The 23,574-nt window shown below is 42.2% G+C and overlaps 4 protein-coding genes across 8 annotated transcripts in view; 1 reads left to right on the top strand and 3 right to left on the bottom strand.

Annotated features, from left to right (window-relative positions):
* Positions 1 to 295, bottom strand: part of LOC143003418 (proepiregulin-like) — a 4,770-nt gene extending 4,475 nt beyond the window's left edge. For 2 of the 4 annotated variants that reach the window (XM_076154074.1, XM_076154055.1), the window contains exon 1: positions 144 to 295. In XM_076154074.1, coding sequence (XP_076010189.1) covers positions 144 to 183 — 40 coding nt within the window. In that variant the 5' untranslated portion in view covers positions 184 to 295. The other 2 variants (XM_076154065.1, XM_076154083.1) reach the window with 1 other exon arrangement.
* An 800-nt stretch (positions 296 to 1,095) lies between these two features.
* Positions 1,096 to 3,105, bottom strand: LOC143003300 (epigen-like). Its single transcript, XM_076153894.1, has 5 exons — positions 2,947 to 3,105; positions 2,465 to 2,596; positions 1,965 to 2,085; positions 1,714 to 1,869; positions 1,096 to 1,501 (listed from the first exon to the last, which is right to left on the bottom strand). Exons 1-5 carry the CDS (start codon positions 2,990 to 2,992, stop codon positions 1,456 to 1,458), a joined length of 501 nt encoding a protein of 166 aa, XP_076010009.1. The 5' UTR covers positions 2,993 to 3,105; the 3' UTR covers positions 1,096 to 1,455.
* Positions 3,106 to 3,227: 122 nt separating this feature from the next.
* On the bottom strand, positions 3,228 to 12,297 carry LOC143003291 (bifunctional methylenetetrahydrofolate dehydrogenase/cyclohydrolase 2, mitochondrial-like). The gene is made up of 8 exons (XM_076153883.1): positions 12,150 to 12,297; positions 11,005 to 11,189; positions 10,757 to 10,879; positions 10,169 to 10,321; positions 8,819 to 8,926; positions 6,799 to 6,891; positions 4,237 to 4,362; positions 3,228 to 4,114 (listed from the first exon to the last, which is right to left on the bottom strand). Exons 1-8 carry the CDS (start codon positions 12,278 to 12,280, stop codon positions 3,999 to 4,001), a joined length of 1,035 nt encoding a protein of 344 aa, XP_076009998.1. The 5' UTR covers positions 12,281 to 12,297; the 3' UTR covers positions 3,228 to 3,998.
* A 4,872-nt stretch (positions 12,298 to 17,169) lies between these two features.
* The window catches only part of slc20a2 (solute carrier family 20 member 2), a 36,825-nt gene continuing 30,420 nt past the window's right edge, over positions 17,170 to 23,574 (top strand). The window contains exon 1 of one of the 2 annotated variants that reach the window (XM_076150505.1): positions 17,170 to 17,475. The gene's annotated coding sequence lies outside the window, so the exon portion shown is untranslated. The remainder of the gene's footprint in view (positions 17,476 to 23,574) is intronic. The other variant, XM_076150496.1, reaches the window with a different exon arrangement.

Genomic DNA, 23,574 nt, shown 5'->3' with positions numbered 1-23,574 from the left:
CTTGATCTTTCAGACCCATTAATTGCCTTAAGCTTTATCTCCGCTGTACTTCACAAAGATGAAAAACAAGTTCTAGACTTTTAAAGTTAACACCGCAGCGAAGCCCCGTGGCTCCATCCTAACAGACATTAGAAGCGTTTTACCGATGATCGGTAGCAGGGCTGCAGGTCGCTTCTTCCCCATTTCGGCTCTTCGGGACCCGCAGAGGCGCAGAGCAGATGTGAGGCTCTGACGGGGAGATCAGCTGCCTGATGCTGCTGCGTTTCTGGGTGTGGTGACAGACTCTGTAACTCAGACAAGTTTACACCTCAAAGCTGAAGTAAATGCCTGAGCCTGAGCCAAAGTGTGTCTGTGTCATCCTCTATACTTAAATTTATGATCTTTAAATAAATGCTCATCGTTATCACTCGCCAAATTCTACATGTGCCTCCATCGACAGGAATACAGAGATGTGATAAGCTTTTATTTTGAAAAATAAATCAGAAATGTGTATTTTCTATATATATAGTTGTTTTTTTAAATAATTCTTATGCTATGTTATGATAACGTGCCACGTCCCTAATCTAGTCTCTTTCATCAGGCTGCCACTTACAAAATACTAAATATATATTTTCAAACAATGTTTTCGTTGAGAGATGTGCAGTTTAATAACATTAAGGGCTTTTTCATAATCACACAGTTATATTCACGTTTTTTACAGTAAGTTCTTGTCCTTTCATAGGAATTCTGGATAATATTTCCTGTTTAATAACTGGCAGGATAAACCCTTTCATAAAAAAAGTTCTAGCTGAGCCCATGTGTGTGATCCATGCAGCCTCATGTACAGACCTGCACCAGCACACTGCATCATATCTGCCCCTTTGCTCACACACTCATGGTTGCATCTATTCTCTCGTCTCCTTGTAAATACTACAGTATACTAACTATGCTGGTTTATACTGTGGTAATGTGTTGGCCAATCTCACTGGAGAATCTGATCTCATACATAATAAATATATACAAAATCGTTAAAATACACAGTTGAGCTGCATGCGTGTGTGTGTGTGTGTCAATAACGTTTCTCCACCTCGCCACGGAAATGTAAGCAAAACAATATTCACAGTCAGAACTTTATTACAAAAATTTAAGTTAATGAAATATCAAATAAATTAACATTTATGTTACAATAAATAAACATTCTTATAGTGTTACTTTAGAAAAAAAACAAATAGTATAGTGCCCCCCATAGTGCAACAGTTGTCGGTAACATGCAAGTATAGTCATTTTTACAACATTGACATGATAATGATGTGTTGATGAAATGTTCAGGAATGATTTGATATGGTGCTGGTTTTCATTTAAATCAGATCATATCATACATCTATTGGAGTGGTTTCTGATTGTAAAAATGGTGATCACACTAACAATGGTGCTGAAGCTGAGATGATGATGATGACGATGATGATGGTGTTGGGCTCATACTGAGCTCGCAGGTTTGATTAATGGCAGTTTTTTGCTGCACCTGGAAAGAAAAACGTGTGAATGAGAAAAGGAAACAAAAACAAGGCCTTGAAAATGGTAGAAACAAACAACAAGCAAGACATACTGTAAACTATGACAGGAATAATAGAGTTGTGTTAGTGCTTTATGCTTTTGTAGTATAATTTTCCCACTCCTCTGACCCTAATCATATTGTATACACACTGCCTGTAAAGAGACATGACACACACTCACCTCTTATGGATGCAGCAGTAAGCGATGATGGCCAGTCCGAGGATGAGCAAGGCCACGCCCACACTGATAGCAATCACCTGCTCACAGTGAGACACAGTGCCAGAGGATTCCAACGAAGTCACCAGGCAGCGTGGCCCGTGGTACGACGGCTGACAGCTGCACACACAGAAGAAGAAGCATGTGAGATAGCAGCTCACCAAGCAATAGCTGTGTGTGTTTGTGTGTGTGTGTGTGTGTGCTGCCTGTCTTACATGCAGGACGGTTTGTTGTTGTCTTGTGGGTACATGCACTGTCCACCATTTGCGCAGTATGCGTCATATTCCTTTGCACATGGCGTATGTGATCGCAGAGCTAAAGGTTCCTCCATACTGCCTAGAGACACACACACACACACACACACACAGAGAGAGAGAGAGAGAAGGGAGAGAGTATGTAAATATAATACCATTACATCATCAAATCGCAGCAACTCATTAAATAAAGTCAAGTGAACAAACAAATAAAAGAAAAGCTAAAATTATTGATGAAAACTAAATAAATAGATTTAAAGAATATTCAACACAACATGAATATATTTAATTGTGATTTAATAAAATAATTGCCAAAAAACTAAAAACGTTTGTGACTTAAAGTTTAATTAGATGCATGTTCAGCAATATTGTGTGTAAGAAAGAGAGAGAGAGAGAGAGAGAGAGAGAGAGAGAGAGAGAGAGAGAGAGAGAGAGAGAGAGAGAGAGAGAGAGAGACGTACTATTGGGTCGTGCTGTTGTCCAGGAGTCTGTCACAGCAGTTGTAGGTGTGGGTTGAAGGCTGACTGACAGAGCTGCAGATTGTCCCACTGTGATGAAGAGGAGCAGCAGCACTGCCACTGCAGAGAAGAAGGCTGAACAGAGGTAGAGTAGAAAAGCACATTTACTACAGCTGTAAGTACAGTAGTGACAGTAAATAACCAAACCGGAGGACTTCAGTGAGACAAATAGCACCAAAATTGGACCTTTAATCCACTAACAAAGTTCTTAACTAACATGCACTTGCACATACTTTGCATTCATACAAGCTCTTAACATATAAACTAAACAGCACCACCACAAATCAATCTAAATCATTAATGGTTCAGCAGTTATCATATACTATCTCACATTTCAAGTGTTTTAAATAATTCTTGTTGGCTTTAATCTGGCATTCACTATACAAAACAATCATTTCAACAGAAGTCATGAAAGAAACACTTACAGTTCTCTGCGCTTGAGTGTCTGAACATGTTCTTCTCTGTCAGCATGATGTCTTGAAGTCCTCTGCTAACTCCTTAGTGCAGCGTCGGCAGAATGATTAAGAGGAGGGCTGGCTCAGCTTTATATGTCCTTCCCAACCACTGAGAAGGTGTGAACAACCAATCCTAAATGAATACTCCTTCATAAACGGATCCAAGGGATTTCCTTCATTTAAAAAAAAAGAAAAAACACTCCACGCTTCACCCCAAGGCACTGAAACTAAGCTTTCGCCTTTGAAAGCGTCGGTGCCCACACACCCTTTCAACGAACACCCAAGTTTCAGTTTTGTCACTTCATTGAAGGAAACAGGTGTTGGGAAACCTTCATTTCTTCAGAGCCATGTTAAAGGTAAAAGAGTGGCTCAATCAACTTTTCTGATATAGCCATAAAGATTTACACATAAAAGAGCAGCAGAGATAGACCGAAATGTAGAGAATGGATAAGATAGAGCGATATAGACACAGAGCGCAGTAGAGATTGAGATAGAGGACAATACTGTAGAGCTGGATTTAGTGATGCAGAGCTAGAGATAGAGGCAGATGGTGACAGAGACAAAGAGAATGATGGTGATAGAGATATGGAGCAATAGAAAATAACGGTAATTGTAATTGTGAGAGAGAAAAGGCAATAGAGGGTTAGAGATACAGGACCAGTGACAGACAGACAGCTGGATACTTCCACAGCATCATTTATTTAATACGCCAATTCCAGTTTATCTGCAAGATTCAGAATTGACCAAAAATGACCTCAGTAGAAAAAATATTAATCTAAATTCTTAAAAAGTGAACTCTGAAAATATACTGGAAATAAACAAAGAAGCAAGTCTGCGGTATAAATAAAGTACATATCAAGTATGTTTCCCAGCAGCTATGGAGTTGCGAGCTCATGTTGTCTTGTTTAAACGAAAGAGTGTCAATATCTGAAACGAACTTGCTATATACCGTATGTGTGTGTGTGTGTGTGTGTATATGCATATATCATTCATTAATACTGATGGATTCACGCATCTGTGTTTTAATGCATAAGCGCGTTTCTGGCAGCAGTCACAGTGTTCTTCATCAGCATGGCCACCGTCATCGGACCCACACCTCCAGGAACCGGCGTGATGAAACCTGCCTTCTCCTTCACCCCTACAACAAGTCAAACAACGGACACGTCACACACAGCTCCTCTTCCCACATGTATAACGTCTCCTCCACTGGGACGACAGGAGACACTTCCTGTTGTAAACGTCCTGCTGGTGATTATTTACCTTCAAAGTCCACATCACCGATGAGCCGGAGTTTGCCTGTGCTGGGGTCCTTGATGCGGTTTATGCCCACGTCGATGACCGCGGCGCCCTCTTTGATCATATCTGCTGTGATCAGCCGGGGAACACCTGAGAGCACAAACCAAACCATATGACAACAGAATCAGGATTTGGTTCATTGATGCATAGAGAAATATCCTCTTTCCAGCGGAGGAATGTGGCTCAGCTTCAGCATCTGACACGGACTCTGGAATTGTATGACTTCAAAGTTTAAAGCCGTGACTTGAACCTTCTAAAGCTGCCCTCATGTTCTCTCTTTCTGCTGTCGCTACCATGTTCCAAGCTCAATCTCCTATCAAAAGGTGATAAAGGGGACATGAGGGCTCGTTTTCAGCGGGACTGTCGCTGTAGCAAACAGCAAGTTCTGCTCTTGGCAAACTCCTTATCATCTCCATCAGCTATACAAATATTTGACCTTGGGAGATGAAAGGCAGTGTGGCCAAATTAGATTACACTGCATCTTATTGCACAGCCTTCTGAGGACCGTCTATTCTGATAACGCCACAACAAAAACAAATCGGAAGCACAAAAATAATTGAGCGCCCAATGTAGCAGAGCTCACACACCGCACGCAAACATGGAAAGGAGCTTCATGACACGCTAACCCCAAACTACACCCACACTCTGTCTACTAGCTGCAATTACAAGTTCTGCAACAATTTAATCCGTGACACACACAAACACACACACGCACACAAACAAGCGTGCATGCATACACACGATTCTCAGCAGCACTAAACTCAAATGCGTGCTACTTCCAAGCTGACTGATGTTGTTGATAGTTGCAGAACTGAATGGCTGTGGGTTTAATTATTGATGCAACACAACTTTAAAAATAGCAACTAAGTCTAACGTGAACACATTTAACCCTTTGGCCTTCTGCTGGATTAACCTATCTGATATGATCCCATCTTCAACAAAGTCTGACTTGGAGTCAAAGTTTTGGCCTGAACTACAGCTGGGTGCTTCTGTCCTTTAACACATTGCTCACACACCAACAGTCGTGTCATATTTGTGCACCAGGAGGAACTTAAGACGGTTCCTCCTTAAGACCCAACCTCCCTCACATGAACAGCACTCTGCACCTCCATTGGTTTGGACTCTGGTTTGACATTACCGTCTTTTTAAACCTTCTTCAGTCCAGTGTCTGTTCATATAAACTCATTGTGTCAATTAAGGAACCTGACTCCAGTTAACTCTTGGTGTCATTAATCCTGAGGTTCACTTTATTATTACTTTGTGTTTTTATAATAGAGTCTATTTGATTATCAGACCACATTTGATGAGTATTTAACACAAAAATGTAAGACATTCTAAACAGTTCTTGCCACTGTCATTGTAATGTTTGGAGGGTGAGGTTCCTTCCCAGGAAGAGGCCTTAATCCACCCACTCACAGGAAGTTCAGTCTAGCAGGTGGTCCTTAAGGCACAGTAAATACACACATAATTTGCAGTCTTTGTACAGCACAGTACAGCGGCTGCCCCTGCTTTGATCGGTCATTTCACATTCCAGCTGCAACACGTCATTACTGAAGGAGGTTGAGACTGAGTGACAAGTACATACGCTGGAGCATTCGTGCAGATTCTTTCGTATTCCAGATGTGATCACAACAAGTAAGAGCTGGTGAGCGCTCGCAATCTTTCCGTCTGAGAAATGTTCTTCCAATAGCCGTTTCATAGCAGGTATGAAATGTTACATCACTCATAGATGAAACAAAACAAGCACGGACCTCACCTGCCAACTACAAAGCCACAGATGCATTTCTGATGGATGTTACCAAAGAAGTCTGGCACAGTGATTTTCATTACATTCCCCGTATGGTGATTCCATAGCGTACCCAGTAAAAACAATACACAACTTAACAAATTACGATTTAGTGAAATTGAGCTCATTAGCAAAAAGCAATAACATATTTCATGAGATTGCATTTCACCACGTGCAATTTGCAGGGTCAGAATGTTCCGCTCTGATGCCAGCAAGTTGCCGCTCTGGGCCCTCATTTGATCGATCAGAATGAAGACCACAGGTGTGAGGTACACTAAACAAATCTACTGGCTATATATATGTGCTGTTCTTTATATACCAACCAGGATTTAAATACCAGCCAGTGTGTTTGCCAGGAAAGATATCTCAAGCCTTCAGTCATTTACCTGTTTACCTGGCTGCCATGTTTGACCTCAGCCTATTCTGTGTTTGTACTGTTTATATTCTTCCTTGCGGTCTCAATCGGGAGTCATTTACCTTTATTCTGATATTTCCAAAAACCCTATGATGATACATATTAGGAAGATACTTCATATGCCACAATAACAACTGGTCTTAAAGGATTTACCTGACTAATGATGTGAGGCAGATCATATATTCAAACAACAAACATTTTACACAGTATAAACACTTACACATTTTGTAACTAAGATATTGTGAAAAGTCACTTTGATAATGAATTCTTCAACTCAAACCCCATGGTGAGATGTGAGGTTTGGTGGTGGTGGAGGTGCAGTTACCTGCAGCAGCAATAATGATGTCAGCCAGGCTGGTGAGCTCCTTCAGCCGCTCCCGAGGGGTACATCTGTGGGCGATGGTTACTGTCGCGTCACCTGAACAATCACAGGATTTAAAGATATGCATCAGGACAGCAAACCTGTTATTTGATGCAAATAAAGTATGTATAACCACAGCTGTTATATAATTGTTGTAATTTTCCTCCAATTGTAGATCAAAGAACTGACGCAGGTTCTAATGGATTGTGTGGCACGTGGCCAGGGGGTAAGAATGCTTTTGATTTAATCTTTGATTACACAATCAATGAAAGCAACAGTAAGGTGAGTGGCCACGGTGTTGAGCTTTTTCTAAGATGTGTGACCTCATCAGCCTGCATAGTTACTCTGATCCCTGGGCAGGAATCAGGGTGTGGAGGGAGAGAAAGAACACGCACGCAGGAAGATAAGAAATAGCAGGCAAGTCCCGACGCATCCAACCTTCACATCACATACCTGTGTGTGTGTGTGTGTGTGTGTGTGTGTGTGTGTGTGTGTGTGTGTGTGTGTGTGTGTGTGTGTGTGTGTGTGTGTGTGTGTGTGTGTGTGTGTGTGTGTGTGTGTGTGTGGCACAAAAAAGACATTACCCCCAAAAGGAACAAACTCCTTAGTATCACAAATACACAACAATGTTCTCCAGAAATCCTTATTTAATGTTTGAAACAAGTGTGCAGTTTGGACTGAATCCTTGACTCTAGAATATTGGGGTATATGTGCCCATAGTTGCTCTGTGTGTTGTTCTTTAACCATTTAGTATGATAATGTTCCATATGCAGGTCCAATCCTATTGCACAATCTGATTCAAATATCTAATAGTTAATAGGTTTAAACATCATCATGCGTTCACGTATTTGTTTCTTAAACTGAAATTCAAATTGAAGAAGAAGTCTGAGAAAGAAAAAAAGATAGTGAGAGCCTTAAGCTGTTTTGACAACTGTGCCTTTAAGTAATTGTGTGATCTGAAGGTATGTGGCATGATTGAATTATACGACTGATCCTCTGTTGGCGCACCTTTGCACCGCTCCACACACTTTGATTGACTATTTTAGGGTTTTATTCCTTTTGTCCAAAAGTGACATCTGGTCCCACATGCAGGTAAGGTCAGTCCTGCACACCCTAATCATTCAGTCTACTGTGATCCACGTGTTACCCTCTTGATATTTACCCTCTGTGTCTATTGCATTTTACAACTTAGTCAGTGAGTTGACAAGCAGTGGTTCATGTAATGCTGCTGTGCCCCAGATGTGTCACTCCAGCACCCACAGGAAAGCTCAAAGCCTAAACCTTGATGTCTGTGCCAAATGCTTTTTTATTATCTAATTTCCTCTTCCACAAATCCTTCCTCCTCTGACTACTACTACTACTACTACGCCTTACTACTTAACTCTCAATGTACTCAATCTTCAATGTTAATGAATGTAAATCATAAAGCTCCAGTATACACACACATTTAAGTACATTCTGAATGTTGTCTCTTTTCCAATTTAGGTAAGTTTTTAGCCTCGCCACCTTATAACCCTCCTAATGTCAGGATTTGTAATTTTCTAATGGTTTCTGATGTTAACATCTTTGTGTTGATCTGGCCTCTAACACAATCGCTCTTTGTCCCAGGTCACGCTGGTCTTGTTGCCTCATCGTTGCAGTAAATGCATGCAGTGATTTCCAAGTCCCTCCCCCATCTTCTTCCTGCTGCCTTATAAGGACATCTGATCCGCCTGCGATTGCTGCGCCGGATGCCCTGTACTTTTCCTTCACAGTGTCGATTTCCCCCGGAAGGACATGCATCAGCGTTTAATGTTGGGTAACAAGGTGGGGAGCCGCTCACGTCTTTATTGGATGGCAGTCAATGGCCACATTCTGGCCAAAATTACCGCCAAATTACATTCCAGGGAGAGCCAAGATGGAGTCACACCATTCAACTTCACTCACTCATGTTGCTGACTCACCTGCACAAACACACACCACACACACACACACACACACTTACCCCCAGGTCGTTCATGGTTGCGGTCAGTGTGCAGAAGCATCGCAATGGGCATTCCAACATTTTTGGAGCGACCAGCTACAAGGACATTTTTCCCCACCGTCTCTATTCCTGCACAGACACATTCAATAAAAATGAAAATCTAATATCTGATTGGCTACACAGATCAGCAAGGCCAAGTGGCATTGGAGAATGTGCAGAGAGAATTTATTTACACACGTACTGGAATTTGTGAGTAGTTAGTTATTATGAGATATGGAAACACAATCATTGTCCTGAGATGGATTCTTGCTTGTAGGAATGAAAAGCATTTATTCTGCACCACAATGTTACAGCCATCACAACTTTTATCGTCATCGTCAGCCAAGACAACAGTTATTAAAGTGATGGGCAGTGGGCCGGTGAGATGACAGACTGCTGTTAAAGGCCGTTTGTTGATCTGACTCCTCTAATTGCACATCTACCTATTTTATAACAAATGAATATCATTCTCATGTGTTGCAGATCTGTTTTTTTCTGCAAGTTGAGCCTTTGCTGCTATGATGGAAACAATTTCCCCCTGAGATTAATGTTAATCTGGCGCCATCTAGTCGTCCCCATGTGAAATTACAGGAATGTGTGAATTTCGCTGACAATAGATGGATAAACTACCATGGTCTAAAATCTGCGAAACACCCTTCCTAAAAATTGAGTTCAGGCGTGTCAGCCACACACACTGCTACCATAAATTCAAGCACACAGCTGTGCATCTCTACACACAGACACTGGCATTAGAATGGGTCATACTGGAGCTCACTGTCACAGGATGTCAGGTCATGACAGATGCCTTTCTAGATCTGACCCGGTCAACTGCGATTACTATTTTTGTGATGTGGAAGCGTCTTGGACCAACAACAGCAAGAGCTCTGTGTCTCCAGCTGCACACAAGCCTACAGAGTACAATGGACAATGGCCAGCGTTGGCTGGAGTGGTGTGAAACACGCAACTGGACTCTGGAGCAGGGGAAATGTGTTCCCTGTAGTGATGTTTCACATTGCAGTCTGGTGGACCAATCTGGGTTAGGGTGGTGCCAGGAGAACAACATCTACTACTGGAATGCAAAGTGCCAAGTCTTAAGTTTGGTGGGAGATTTTGTTCCACATAGTTCCTCTGAATAGTAATCTTAACGCGTCGGCATTCAAAGACGATTAATACAATTGTGTGCTTCCAACTTTGTGGCAACAGATTGAGGAACGCAAGGCTCTTTTCTGTTCAAGCGTGACTGTGGCCCTGTGCACTTTATATCCTGAAGTAATCATGATGACTAAAGTCAAATTTAAGTGGGATATTTGAGACATATGCTGTGTATCTTACCTGCTCTTTTGATGATCTCCCACACAGCAGCAGGTGTAGCAGGCACCATGGATCTCTGGTCCAGACACAGCTTGCCAATATTCACAATATGGAAGCCATCTACATCCTTCTCTGGAGCAATGGCATTACACACCGCCCGCTCATTAATGTGTCCTAAACCCAGGAGGAAGTAGGACAGAGGAGAGGCGATGAAAACACATGTATAATATATGAAGTGGCTAGTTGATGATCACCACCTCTGCATATTGTTTCAAACATGATCAGCTGTGTTTGAATCCTGCCATTGATTATTTTGTACTCGATACAAGCAAGCTTTTTCTTGCTTTGCTTGCTCTTGCTTTGTTTCCCTCGTGTCAGCAGCCTCAGTCTGGCTGTTTCTCCTGTACTCGTAAAATGCAAAACAAAAACAAATGTGTGGACAGTCTGAAAAGGTCACTGTTAATCTAATCTCCCTAAGGTGAGAGTGTCAAAAGTTAAAATTAGATCTTTTATTTATAGTCACACACACAGAGCCTGTTGTTCATGAAGTTATGGAGTCCAACTTTAAAGAGGTGACAAACCATCTGCGGCAGTAATGTTTGTGTTTACCAGGAAGAGGCAGCTGCACCAACAGACCACTGACCCTCCAGTCTCGGTTCATCTTGTCAATCATCTCCAGTAGCTCTTCCTGGGAGACTGAGCTTGGCCGCACCACTGTGTCACTGGAGATACCTGGAAAGCACAAACATGTCACACACACACAGTCAAAATATAGCAGGTCTTGTATAAGGTAGTGATAGTCGTCATGTGTGTTGGCCTGCACGATGCACAGTCTGCATGCAGTGTTCATATCTGACCCAGTATGTTGGCTGCTCGGGTCTTGTTCCGGACATAGGTGCGACTAGCTGGATCGTCCCCCACTAAGATCACTCCTAGATGAGGTCTCATGTTGCCCTGAGCTACCAGCTCTTCCACATCCCGCTGAATCTCTCTGTGGAGCTGGCGAGCCAACTCTGTCCCTGAAATCACCACAGCCGCATGCCTGCAAAAGGTAAAAGCACGTTAATGCCCGAGTACGTATACAGTCCAGATCACCAGAGAAGCGGAAATATAGATGGAAATTTGCCCATTCTCTTGACCCTTGACCTTTGTTTATGCCTACTGCCAAATGTCATGTCATTATGGGTGTACTAGGACGGTTCCATTCATGTCTCCCACTACTAATTTTTGATCATGCAAATTTCATGTAAATGTATTTATATGTCAATGTCATCCACACACACACACACACACACACACACACACACACACACACACACACACACAAACACACACACACACACGTTAGATCCAGTCCAGGAGTGTGTCAACTGTTATGGGGGGGGTGGTTCCATTCATGATTTCATACAACAATGAACAACAATCGTGTCAATGATGTCAATTACTAGGGTGGCTCCATTCATGTCTCCCTCTACCAATGATTCTCTGCAGACATGTTCAGTTATCTGCCAGCCCACCAGGGGGAGCTTCAAAAACTACAAGTGCCACCGATACCACAGTTTGAAATCCGTGTCATCTTTGAATGGGCAGAGGCCAGAGGGGCCATATGGAGGCATAAAGTCACTCATGTATCTGTAATAGAGCTTCCTGAGGAAGAGTAACACAGCCATCCTTCATCTTATTAGTGCACCTGTGCTGTTCCTGCAGGTCTGCCATGATTAAGCCTCACTCTCTCTCTCTCACACACACACACACACACACACACACAAACCGAAACCGAAACGAGTGATGTACGTGCCACTTTGTTGACAGTGTTTGGGTTTGATCAGACAGAAACCTCCGGGTTTAAACGGTAAATCAGCGCCTGCCCCCCCACACACCCTGAACGGTGAAACCTGCTGTCAATCATCGGCCACTGACAAGTGATGGTACACGCGCGCTCACCGGCACCGGAGCATCTCTGTCCCGCACATGGAAAAATCAACAACCGCCATAGCTTTACCTGCTCACGGACTGATGCACTAGTCTCCTCTGACTGCCGTGTTTTCTGTGCGGCCGGCAGCAGTGATGGTGGACCGTTAACGGGCTACAGATCCTGAGGGAGGAACGGAGCGGAGAGACAGAGGCCGCCATTTTTGTGCGTGTGCCAGAGAGCGTGCGTGCGTGCGTGCGTACGCCGCGCTCGCGAGTGTGCATGAGCGGGAGATGCTGGGAGGGCGGGGCAGCGTGTTTGCAACGTAAACACCAATGAGCCGTGATTAGCATCTGTGTTAGACCGTATGGATGACTTGCTGTATATACACGATACACACTCTACACACTGGAGCTTAAGGGGAAATACACTCAGCACAAAGCAGTCACACAAACTACAACCATTGATTGAACAAGATTACAATAAAATTAAGTTTCATGTTGTGTGTGCAGTTTTTGTACACCTTAACCATTGAGCTTTATTGTGCAGTAGAGGAATTAACTTGTTTTAATAGAATTGATAGGCGATACTCAACTTTTTTTTTACTAAGAATGTATTTCAAGATATTTCAGATTCAATTTACATGTAAGAATATGAAATCAAGATATCTCAAATTACATTTTACTAGTAAAAATTGACGTTAATTACATTTTGACTGCACATATGTTGAATGTGAATTATTGCTACTAATTATTCTTACTACTACTAAATTTCCATTGTAATATGAGAAGTAAACTTTTATTTCACATATGTTGTATTTCTATTCTTACTTGTCAAAACTGAGTTATAACATTGTTGTCCTGGGGAGATTAAAAGGTAAAACAGCCTGCTATGGGTTAGGAGCGCTTGACAATGAAGTTTTGTCAGGTTAATTATTATTCTTTATATGCTGATCTATGCTGTGTTTTGACTGGATGGTCATCAAAGTGTTAAGTTGTGCAGAAGGGAATCTTTTGTTGCAAACATTGTGACTAAAGCTTGGGGGTGAAGAGGAAGCTATCTGTTGGCAATGTTAAAATAGTGAAGGTTTCTTTGCTATGAGCCTGTCTGTTACAGCACCACAACAATGTGGTACTCAGAGTGCAAGGCCCAACAGTCCTCATACAATCCTCATGACACATCATAGAAAATAGCTGTATTGTGGACATCATCTTCCTCTGCATCTATCTGTAACTGTTATATGCTGCTAAATCAGCTTCACATTGGTGGTTTTATTTAATATACAGAGATGCAATGATGTTGTAATCCACCAGATCTGGAACAATGTCTGGATCTGGACAAAATTGCATCGGTTCACATTTTCAGTTGACACACACAGAGACTAATCAAATAGAAAAGCCAACTATGGAAAAAGAAACATTTAAATGAAAAAAATTCCCACAGCACTCAGGTCCCACTTATAATAATAAGGATCAAACGTTGTAAATGTTTTGTTAAGTCTGTTTAAACTGCCCTGTTTTGTTATTTTATGCAGTTCTTGATGGAAATGTACATTATGCAAGTACTGACATAAACTTACATTGTAATCAGTAATACTTGAAAGATACTACCTCCACTATGTTAAGGAATAATTATTTTTTGGCCGTGCTATTTGTGTGTGGGTGTGAGTGTAGTTGCATGTGTGCATGTGCATGTGTGTTCTTTCAGTCTGTCCTTTCCAAGTATGCAGTGTGGGCCACTGAACATAGAATTGCTGGTGAGGAATACTTTGAACTCCAGCTGTAAGTTTTAGTTAGGAATTAAATTTTTTGTTCTTGCTTCCTTTTTTATTCTTATATATTATGTTTAATAATAAACTTACTGCACTTGTTGTATTAATTGTTTTACTTAAACAATAATGACATATACTTGCAGACAAGCTCACAATCACCATTTAGAGTTATAAGTTATAATTTAGCTTTCCAAACAACCAACATTACAAGTAACCAAACATTTATGTAGCCATTTTCTAAACCATATAGGAAGTGCTTTACACCCCAAACTATTACATACTAAAATACATATTTAAAAAATGTAGAAAATATACTGTATATGACTTAGGAAAAGGCCTTCAGGTGGAACTGAGTTGAGGGCGTTTTACTTTTTTAGCCATAGCAACTTACAAGTGAGGGATAACACAAACAATGAGTTGATGTATACGGCTATGGCACTCCCCAGAAAGCATTATAAGGCGAGTGCAAACAGTCAAGCCCTTCCCTATTCAAACACCATGTCTGTCATTATCCATCACAACATCTCTGCATATTTATCTTTCTGGAATGGTATAAAGGAGACATAGCCCAGACTAAGAAATCTGCTGATGTGGCATATAAATGGGATGAAAAAAAGCTTTACAAGAATATACAGAACATTGGAGTAAACATTCGTGTGCAAGAAGCCTGTGTTATCTACAGAAAGAAGAAAGAAAATGAAAGAGAATGAGATATGGTTTTTGGTTTGTCATAGTTTCTGAATAGCCTGTCCACAATGTTTCACTTTATCAATATTTTTACTTGACACTGTGGCATTGCAGCACAAACAAATTAATGTTTAACCCCTCATATTAACTGTGTAGATGAGACCTCATGTTTTCATTATTGAGACAGGTATGCTGAGATCACAGTGCAAATGAAACTGTCCAACATCACCCTCTGCTGGAAAACACAGTTTGACATACACACAGCCCACAGTCAGGCTATGGCTCTGCCAAGTCTCTGCCAGCATTTTTTTTTTTATCCGAAAAAAAGACGGTTTAAGGCCTGTGTAAAGAAATGAATAAAAACAGATTGAGTGTGCGAAAGAGAGCCATCTTTTTTTCAAAAACAACCAATAATTCTATCTTTTTTGGTTCAAAATGCATGCATTGACACCTGTTGAAATCTAAAATTGGGACTCAGAAGGAACTGATGAGTGAGTCATATGATGCTGATTTAAAATGTCTAGTGAGAGTTGTCTGTGCCAATGCTGTGTTGTGTATATTATGAAGCTTATTATGAAGGATTATAGGACACGGCACATTCAAACTACAGGTTTGTTTAAGTGGTGGGGGTGTATTCTGAATAAGTCGTAAACACCGCACCCAGAGAGGCTTGCCTGGACACGAGATCAATACAGAATTCCAGCATTATCCTGTGTGACAAAAGCTTAGCTGTGCCTTTCATTAACAAAAAGATGTGAAACGCACATGGTCTGTTTGCCTATCCATGAGGGTATTGCGTAACTCCATAGGTACACTTTGTCCCATAAAAATACATGTTGTTGGTAAGAATGCTAACAAAGATTAAAAGGAACCCATAAACTCACAACAAACAAAAAAATTCACAACTAGAATAAGATCTTTAGTTAAAAACCCCTGCTGACACGGGGGTTTTCAGCACATGTTAATACTATTGTGTGACTATCAATGTCCAACCCGATCTCGACTTGGTATGGCAGACTCCGGGAATGTGAGAACAAAAAGGATCAATTTCCTGTAACTGTGAAGAAGCTGTGATATTTGTCGTGTCACTGTCAGAGAGCAGACAGTACATCTGAGGCACAAGATGGTGACCCTGTGTTCTGTTGAAAAGTACTACTGTGAAAAAAAAGAAGTAAGAGGGCTAAGAGGGCTGTACTTACAGAATGTACTCTTTATTTAAGACTACTCCCCCCAACCCCTCTGGGATGAGCCTTAAACAGTTGTATTACTATTATTGCAAATCTCTTCTCAGACCCTTATGAGATTGGACAGGATTATGCTCACAAGAAAAGACCAGTTGGATTTGTGCAGTGATTTGAGTTGAGCGAGTTTGTACATCAGGACAGTAGACTACCTTCTGGCTTTGAATTGTAAAATGTTGTGGCTGCCTCGAGTGGGAAGAGGAATCATGACTGTAGTGTGTTTGTGGAATAATGAGGTGGGCCCAGTTTGGCAAGGAAAAAAACTCCTAGTCAGAGTCAGATGTTCCACCCAATCTCAGAGTCATGCCTCAACAGGATGCACACTGGTGCACATTGTCAACAATAATACCAGTAACTGAAATTGATGCGTGCTATATACACGGCAACCTAAAACGTAAAAATATATGAACATGACCAAAAAGTTTTATTGTATATTTAACACTGTCAATTTCTATGAACCTTCCCAAAGGAAAGTTAAAATGAACATGTGTTCAAGGCCACTTAGGGGAAAATATGAGAATGTTGGAAACTATAGGAGTAAGTGAAGTTACACGTTTCTGCGGTGTGAACTAAAATTGTGAGTAGTGGATGTTGAGGGGAGAGTTCCCCCCCTCTCACAGACAAAGACACACTCACACTCCTACTGTTGACTGACTGTGCTGCTTATGTAACCCCTTTCTGCCTTGCGCACGTGGCTACAGCCATAACAGACTGCAATATGAAGACGGATTGAACATTACCACCGCGCCAGTGGGCACAACGGTGAATACGGAATAAGGGACGAGATCCACACAAAACTGAATCCCATAGTAAAACACACTCACACGCACAGATTGATCCCTGCTCGGCTTGTTTTCTCTTTCAACCATAAGAAATAAGACTGCGTGTGAGCGAGTCCCTACATGGTAACAGGACAATGTGTTTGCTTTTCACCAAGCACATCTGCGTCTACACTCGGTCACTAGACTGTATGTTCTCCAATCCCGATGTCATTTTTTTAATGGAATAGCCCCCGCGGTGTTCCGCCTCTCTCTTATCTCATTAAGGATACATAAAAAAATGAAACAAACACTCTAAAGAATGTCGGAATTTCCTGAAATGTTCGCCTCTTTGGCTGTTAGCAGGCGCCATGTCTATGTCTATTTCCTATTGCTAATAATAACGCGTTCCGCCAGAGCATTTTGGTTTAAAACCCATTTAAAGGTCACTTAAATTTAATGGCCACAGATAGGAATGAACGCCACTTGCACGCACGCATGGTTTTAATCGATTCGTTTTCGAGCACATCTTGATGTTATCTTGATTCACGAAATGCATTTATCTCAAATGCATACATTTTTCCTCCTGGTGTCACTATGCAGTCAGGCTGACCACAGTCTCTCTCTCTCCTTCCCTCCCTCTCTCCCTCTGCCCTCCCTCATCCCTAAGCTGTCATCCTAGAGCCGTGTAACACACGACGGGTTACACTCTCCCAAACGCCCCGGATGAGACTGAGAGCAGCAAGGCGACACTTCGGGGGGCAACATGGTCGCGTGAGTCGAGCCGAGTCGTGGGCAACCATTCCGGGGGAAGGACAGGACAGCAACGGGCAGACACTGCTGGAATTTGAGACATTTTTCGACGCAACCCACAGACAACGGAGAATAAAAAGGAGAGACAGGGGCGTGTGTAGGGCGAAAAACACACATTTCCCCCCTTCTGGTGTCCTATTTCGTCGGTAAGTACATTTTCTCCATTATAAACCCTCCGCGGTGTGTCTTCCGCTCACGGGGCTTCTCTGTCTCGTGTTGCCGTACCATGTGTGCTTCTTTGTGGGTAGCCTCGGTGCGGGAACAGGCCGCCCGATTAAGTGCGAATACAACGCGTACAAAACAACAAAACGTGGGGGTTTCAATCACTGCTGGTTGTTTCCGGCTCGTCGCTACCCAAACCAAACCACGCGTACTGTATGTACCCGCGCACACCTGACAAGCGTGCGTTCGTGTCAACTGTTGCCGTTTCCAAACGCCGCTCCATTCCGAGGTAAAGTGTGCGAGGTTGTTGCCAGTGTTCGTACACAACCGAAAAAGTGTGTGAATGGGCTCCACAACACTTCCGATAGTCTTACAATGGAAGGAGTTTTCAAACACACACATTGCGGTGGCGTAAGTAGCTACGGGGAGGGGGAACAGGCTAGACGGGTTAAAGGACGGCTCGGTCCGCGACATGGACTTCACGGGGCGTTTAATCACGCCAGTCCATCGCTCCGTGGTTGGCTTTTCCGTGCGCTGTGTGCTCCCTGTTAGACTACAAGGCGGGTCAACGACTGAGCATGCGCACTAGGCACCGCCGTAACAACCTCCAGCCTATCTCAGCATCTCATCACTCCACGCCTCAGAGCCCCAGAGGTCACGGGTTCACAGGATTTTACTGTGACCCTTCCTGACTGGGGGACTGAAGTGGACCGTCTGCTTGATTCAGTCCGGTCCAGTCAGATTCTTTATCCGTCTGCCAGATAATTCACCCAACATGTTGCTACTTTTTTTTCTTTTTTTTCTTCTTACTGTTTTTTTTCCCAAGCTTTTCCTGTGTCACTGTGATGGATGGCTGTTCTCTCGAGGAACAACATATTCATAGTACTAAATTAGAAGATAGACATACAAAGGATGGGGTGAATAACAGGAAAAGCCAGCACAGTGATGCATTCCGACACTGCGACAGTAGATTACAGCACCCAGCATACCTCTGCCAAGGCAGAACAAGTGATAAAAAAAAGAACAAGGCTTTTCTGGCCTCATTGGCAGCAGCCGTTTTTGCGTTGTACTCTTAGGTTGGTGTTAATCCCTACTTGGATTTATTATTATTATTAATTGACAAAGCCTGTGTCAACACCTTGATTGTATCATTGTGTGTTGCCAGCTACAACTGTTTCTGTTATTTTGTCCACCCTCTGTTATTTTAAACAAAGATGTATCAAATTGATTTTCTTAATTTCATGTTTTGTTTATGTTGAACATGCCTCTCCAATACCTTATCCCAGTGCTCCCCTGGTGGGTCATAAAGATATTGCAGGTGGTCCGCAAGAGGTCATATACAATAAATCGCACAATAAAAAAAGGTTTTCAGATTTCAAAGTCGGCCGCAGCATTCTTAAGTTAGGGAATGGCTGCCTTATCCCATAGCCTATAAAGGTAAAAGGACATAGCTTTGAAGCAGTCAGAATGGGGCTTGAGAGTTAATGATTCATCTGTGATATGATAAGAAAAGGTGAGAGAGAAGAAGAAGGCTGATCTCTGCCTCATGTTTTCTTTTAGTTGTTTTCCCTCACAGCACCCCAAACATTGAACATGTAAAAATCAGAGTTTTATCTCATGTGGCTCTGTACACGGAAATAAGAAACATTCAGAAGAGATTGCTCTATCTTGTCTGGATAAAAAATAAAGGATATAAGAGAGATATGAATCATATTATGATAAGATAGGAACACTAACAACATGTGGGCTTCTGTTGACCAGCCTGTGTGATAAGGTAATAATGCACCTCCCTCTCACATACCTGAATGTACCTACATGACTGCATTACCGAGCTACCTATACACTGACGCAACAGAACTGGTCTGCGGCTGTACATATGCTGAAGCAAAAATCATAGAGCATGGGAATGTGTGTTTCGTTTAGAATAACACTTTTTGTAGTCTAACAAGTACTACAAACACATTCCTAGAAATGGCATCTTAACTTGCCCTGCAGGTTTTGACACAGAATTGCTGGGGGAACTATTAAGGTTGTCGTACTAGGAAGGATTACTTTGCTGTTGTACTCTGTCTCTCACTCAAACCTCTTGGCTCAACAGCAGTAGAGCCACTGAGGAAAATGAGCCTAAAATTATATTTTACTGTCACACTTGACAGATTTTAATTAATTGGTTACTGCCACCGTGTGTAATTAAGGTGGGTGCACTGAGACTTAGATAAGGACAGATTCAATTCATATTTTGACTGTACTTTGACCTGCACAGTTTAAGTGCAATCCTTTCAGAGAAAACGATTAAGGTGCAATGATCTCAACTAAATTGCTAGTTCAGTGGTGACAGCGTGCAGCCACAGCTTAGACCAAAGTGTCTTTTCTGTATGCTAACCCATAAATCCAAAGGCCTCAAAACAGAGACACTGCAGTGCATATTTAAATGGCAGTTAAGTCACACAGCTTCAAATTGTGTTTTGAAAGCTCCACATCAGCAGGAGCTGTGGAGGAGGGGAGGAAATAGCTGTTTATAATGCATGGGACAAATTAGTCTACATTGTGTAATGTTGTCAGGTTAAACAAGATGCTGACAGAGCCGAGTCAGACCAGTTTGAGTGGAGGTGTATGCTTAAAGCACACATGCATGGCTTGTTTACAGTTCCTCAGTACTTTCCGCAATCGATGACTCCTCCTCCATGACTCCTCCTCCAAAATTCTAGATCAATGCTAATTTCCCAAGAGGTGAGAATGTCGTCCATCAACACAGGTCACAATACTTTACTCTACAGGCCCCTCTACTATACTGTGTGAGGTGGATTTCTGAAAGACATGTATGCAGTTTTGTTCACCGTTAGTGGGACGTAATTATTGGTAAGGTATGATATCGATGAAGCTGAAAATCAAAATGGCACGATCCCCCCCATCTTATAATTGGCACAACACCTAAACTGTTCTAAACTGAGATGCTGTATATACAGAATATAACAGACATTTTCTTAAGCATGGAAGGACAACATGGAAATGACCTTGATCTTGCCACTTCACAAGGGAGAGAAGAAGAGAGAGAAAAGTAATGTATGGAAAATGCACTGGCGTCTGTACTGGTTTCCATGACGGTAGGGCCCCGTGCAGGCTGGGCTTCTGCCAGTGGGTGTGTCTGTTGGCCAGTGGGCGGAAGGGCAGTTGGCAGCAGTGCTGTCAGTGTCACAGTCAGAGAACAGTCTGTCTCTCTGATCAGCCCTCCTCGCCCTCAGAGCACAATCACACTGTTATGTCTGAGCTCTTCTTCACCATGGCAACATCACATGATAGCGCGGAAAGAGTGGGAATCTGCATGCTGTGCGTATGTGTTTACACTTGCATTTCTTTCATCCTTGTTATTGCTGAAAAGGTGACGACACAAGCAGCAGAGTTGATAACATCTGTGTCTTCCTTTTTGAGGATCAGAATTAACTCGCAGAAAAGAAGATAGCAGGAAAGGTCAGCAGGTAGGCAGTGTTGGTGTTGTTGTTGTTAAAAGATGCTCCGATGAATGCACCTAAAACAAGTCTGTATGGTCGGTGATGAAGAAAGAGTTTGAAAGCCGATGGAAAACTCTTCACTGTGGAAGTTGTAAGTCACCACAGCTCCGCCAGAAGTTTGGTGACTTTGTTTTTAAAACAATTTGTTGGGGAAAATATAATGTCTGGCGCATGTCATCTTAACTGGGGGACTTCACAGCACTCTGGTTTGGTTTTGGTGGTCTGCACGCTAGAATATTTGATTAATGAAACCCCATTTTTATACACAGTGATATGTGTGGTTTGTGCACATGTATAGAAATGTCACATGTCACTAAGGAAACTCTTTTCGGTGGTAAGCTTGTAACCGATAAATGATTGGCATCTCACAAATTTTTTTACCACTGTTATGCAGGCCTTTGTTCCGCATTAATCCAAAAATGAACTCTATAGTGCATTATATTCAAGACAATACATCACAAAGCCATTGTGGCGTTCACTAAGGTTTCAGTGAGTCTTTGCACTGACTCAGTCACGGTCATAAGCCTCCTGCTAGGTTTCCTTCCTTGTTTGCTTTGAAGCGAGAGACCCTACGCTAACAGAATAAAACCTCTGGATTCTCACCGTGACAAAACAACAACATCTAAACTATTAGCTGCTTAGTTACCAGTAAGCCAGTCACTGCTTTGCTCTTAGGAGATTTGCATTGTTTTCTTTGACCTCTGGGATCACACAGGCTTTTCTCTGGTGTTTCTGCCGGCCTCTGTAAGGAGTCGGTTATGTATCAAAGCATTGTCACACAGAGCGTCTGTTGTTTGCCACTGGCCTGGCGTTAACTATGCTAATGACGAGTTTACTGGACTGTGAGGCATTGTGGTTTTATTTATGCAAGGTAGGCGGGACATGTTTTCCCCTCTCAGTCAAGTACATTTGGTCAGACACACAGAGGGCTGGCCTCTTCATGTTAGTCCTATAGTTTGCCTGTAAGATCTTGAGTCATTTTGTGGTTTAGGGAAACTTACTGATGACAATCCACTTGAGGAACGCTCAGTGAAAAGAAGCTGAGGGATTCTCGGTTACTTCTGAAAAGTTCTTCTGTATTTGGACAATTTTCAAAGTTGGAACAGGTGTGAAGTCATATGGGATATGCTTCTTCTGACGCAGCCCAAGTCCCAGTCAGATGGTAAATGTGTTTTCTACCTTTTCTGTAGTGTATGTGTCAACATGATTAATCACATAAATGGGGAAAATGTTTACTTTAGAAGCAGGTAGTAGTTGTTGATACTGCTTATGTGTCTTCTGTGTGTTAGTAAACATGGATATAAGTGGGTAGAACATTGCAGAGTGTCATTTCTCCCTGCGGAACAGGAAAGAAAGCAAAGCGAGGGAGAAGTGGAGCCCTTTCTAATTTGCACACCTCAACACAAGCGGCCAATGGGTGGATGAAGCTGGCGTGGCTGGAGGGGCGAAGTCAGAGAGTTACAAATTTTGGTGCCCTCAGATCCTCCACCGTATTGGCCCATGAAAAGGGGGTTTCCACCTCCTTGTTTTCATACTGTTTCCGCCTATTTGATTTTGATAGTATGGATGGGGTTGTGCTCCATGTAAGGATGAGCAGCTGGCTGACTGGCCACTGCTCTGACTCATGTGACACTGCTATTTCTAGTCAAATCATTCCTCCTCCCTTCTCCCTTTAGTAACAAGAGCGAGTGGTAGATATGTGACACCTCAGGACACAGTAAGGGGGTGGGTTCTTGGGTACACGAGTAATAGCTACACATAGCCAGAGGCTATCGAATCAGGATTTCTTAATTTGTTTCAAATGTTCGCTGGCACATATTATCCGCAAGATAACTTGAAGCTTTGGAACGAACAAATTTTCATGAAACTTTATTGGCTGTTTGGAAATGACCCAAGGAAGAACTTATGTCATCTTTGCACCAGTCAGCCTGATGGCAGCGCTATAATAAACACTTTAATGTTAAAACCTATAACCTTTGAATCTTAATGGAATATAAGCAAAGTATTTTTTTCTTGTCTCATACAGGCCAAACCCATTTGGACCTAACTAGATCTGGTCTGATCAACAACCTTTTAAATTTGTCATTGTCATCATTGTGAGATGGAGGACTTTTTTGGCCTTGGAAGAGGTATGCGCTCCATTGAGTGCTCCTATAGTTAGATGTAGATTTACCCACCTAATCTTAACATGTCCCTGTCCCTATAGTTTGTAAACATAGTGACATCAGTGTGTCTGCACACTGCTGTCATTGACAGCAGAACAATACAGGACTGAAATTACACAAAGCAAAAAAATACACACAGCAAAATTCCTATAGCTAGCTTGTTCAGGTTACATTTACAGGGATCTAAATACAACACTGTTGCATGTTAAATCTATAATTACCTCTTTATCTAATTGAGAATCTTTGGTAATATGCACTTAGTTCAATAGATGATAATGAAATTGTGGGCAGGAAGGTAACCACTCTGATACTGATACTCTTCATAATGTGCTCCGAAATGAAACACTGAAGGCAGCAGCAGCAAGTCTCTTCCTTCTCACCACCTTGACTTTTACAGCGTTGAGGATAT

The sequence above is a fragment of the Genypterus blacodes genome, unplaced genomic scaffold (assembly GCF_046128005.1).
Source record: "Genypterus blacodes isolate CSIRO-AG114 ecotype Tasmania unplaced genomic scaffold, CSIRO-AGI_Gbla_v1 ptg000007l_1, whole genome shotgun sequence".
Taxonomy (NCBI): Eukaryota; Metazoa; Chordata; class Actinopteri; order Ophidiiformes; family Ophidiidae; genus Genypterus; species Genypterus blacodes.
The sequence above is the reverse complement of the archived record's forward strand: the minus strand, read 5'-3'. Positions and strand labels throughout refer to the sequence as shown.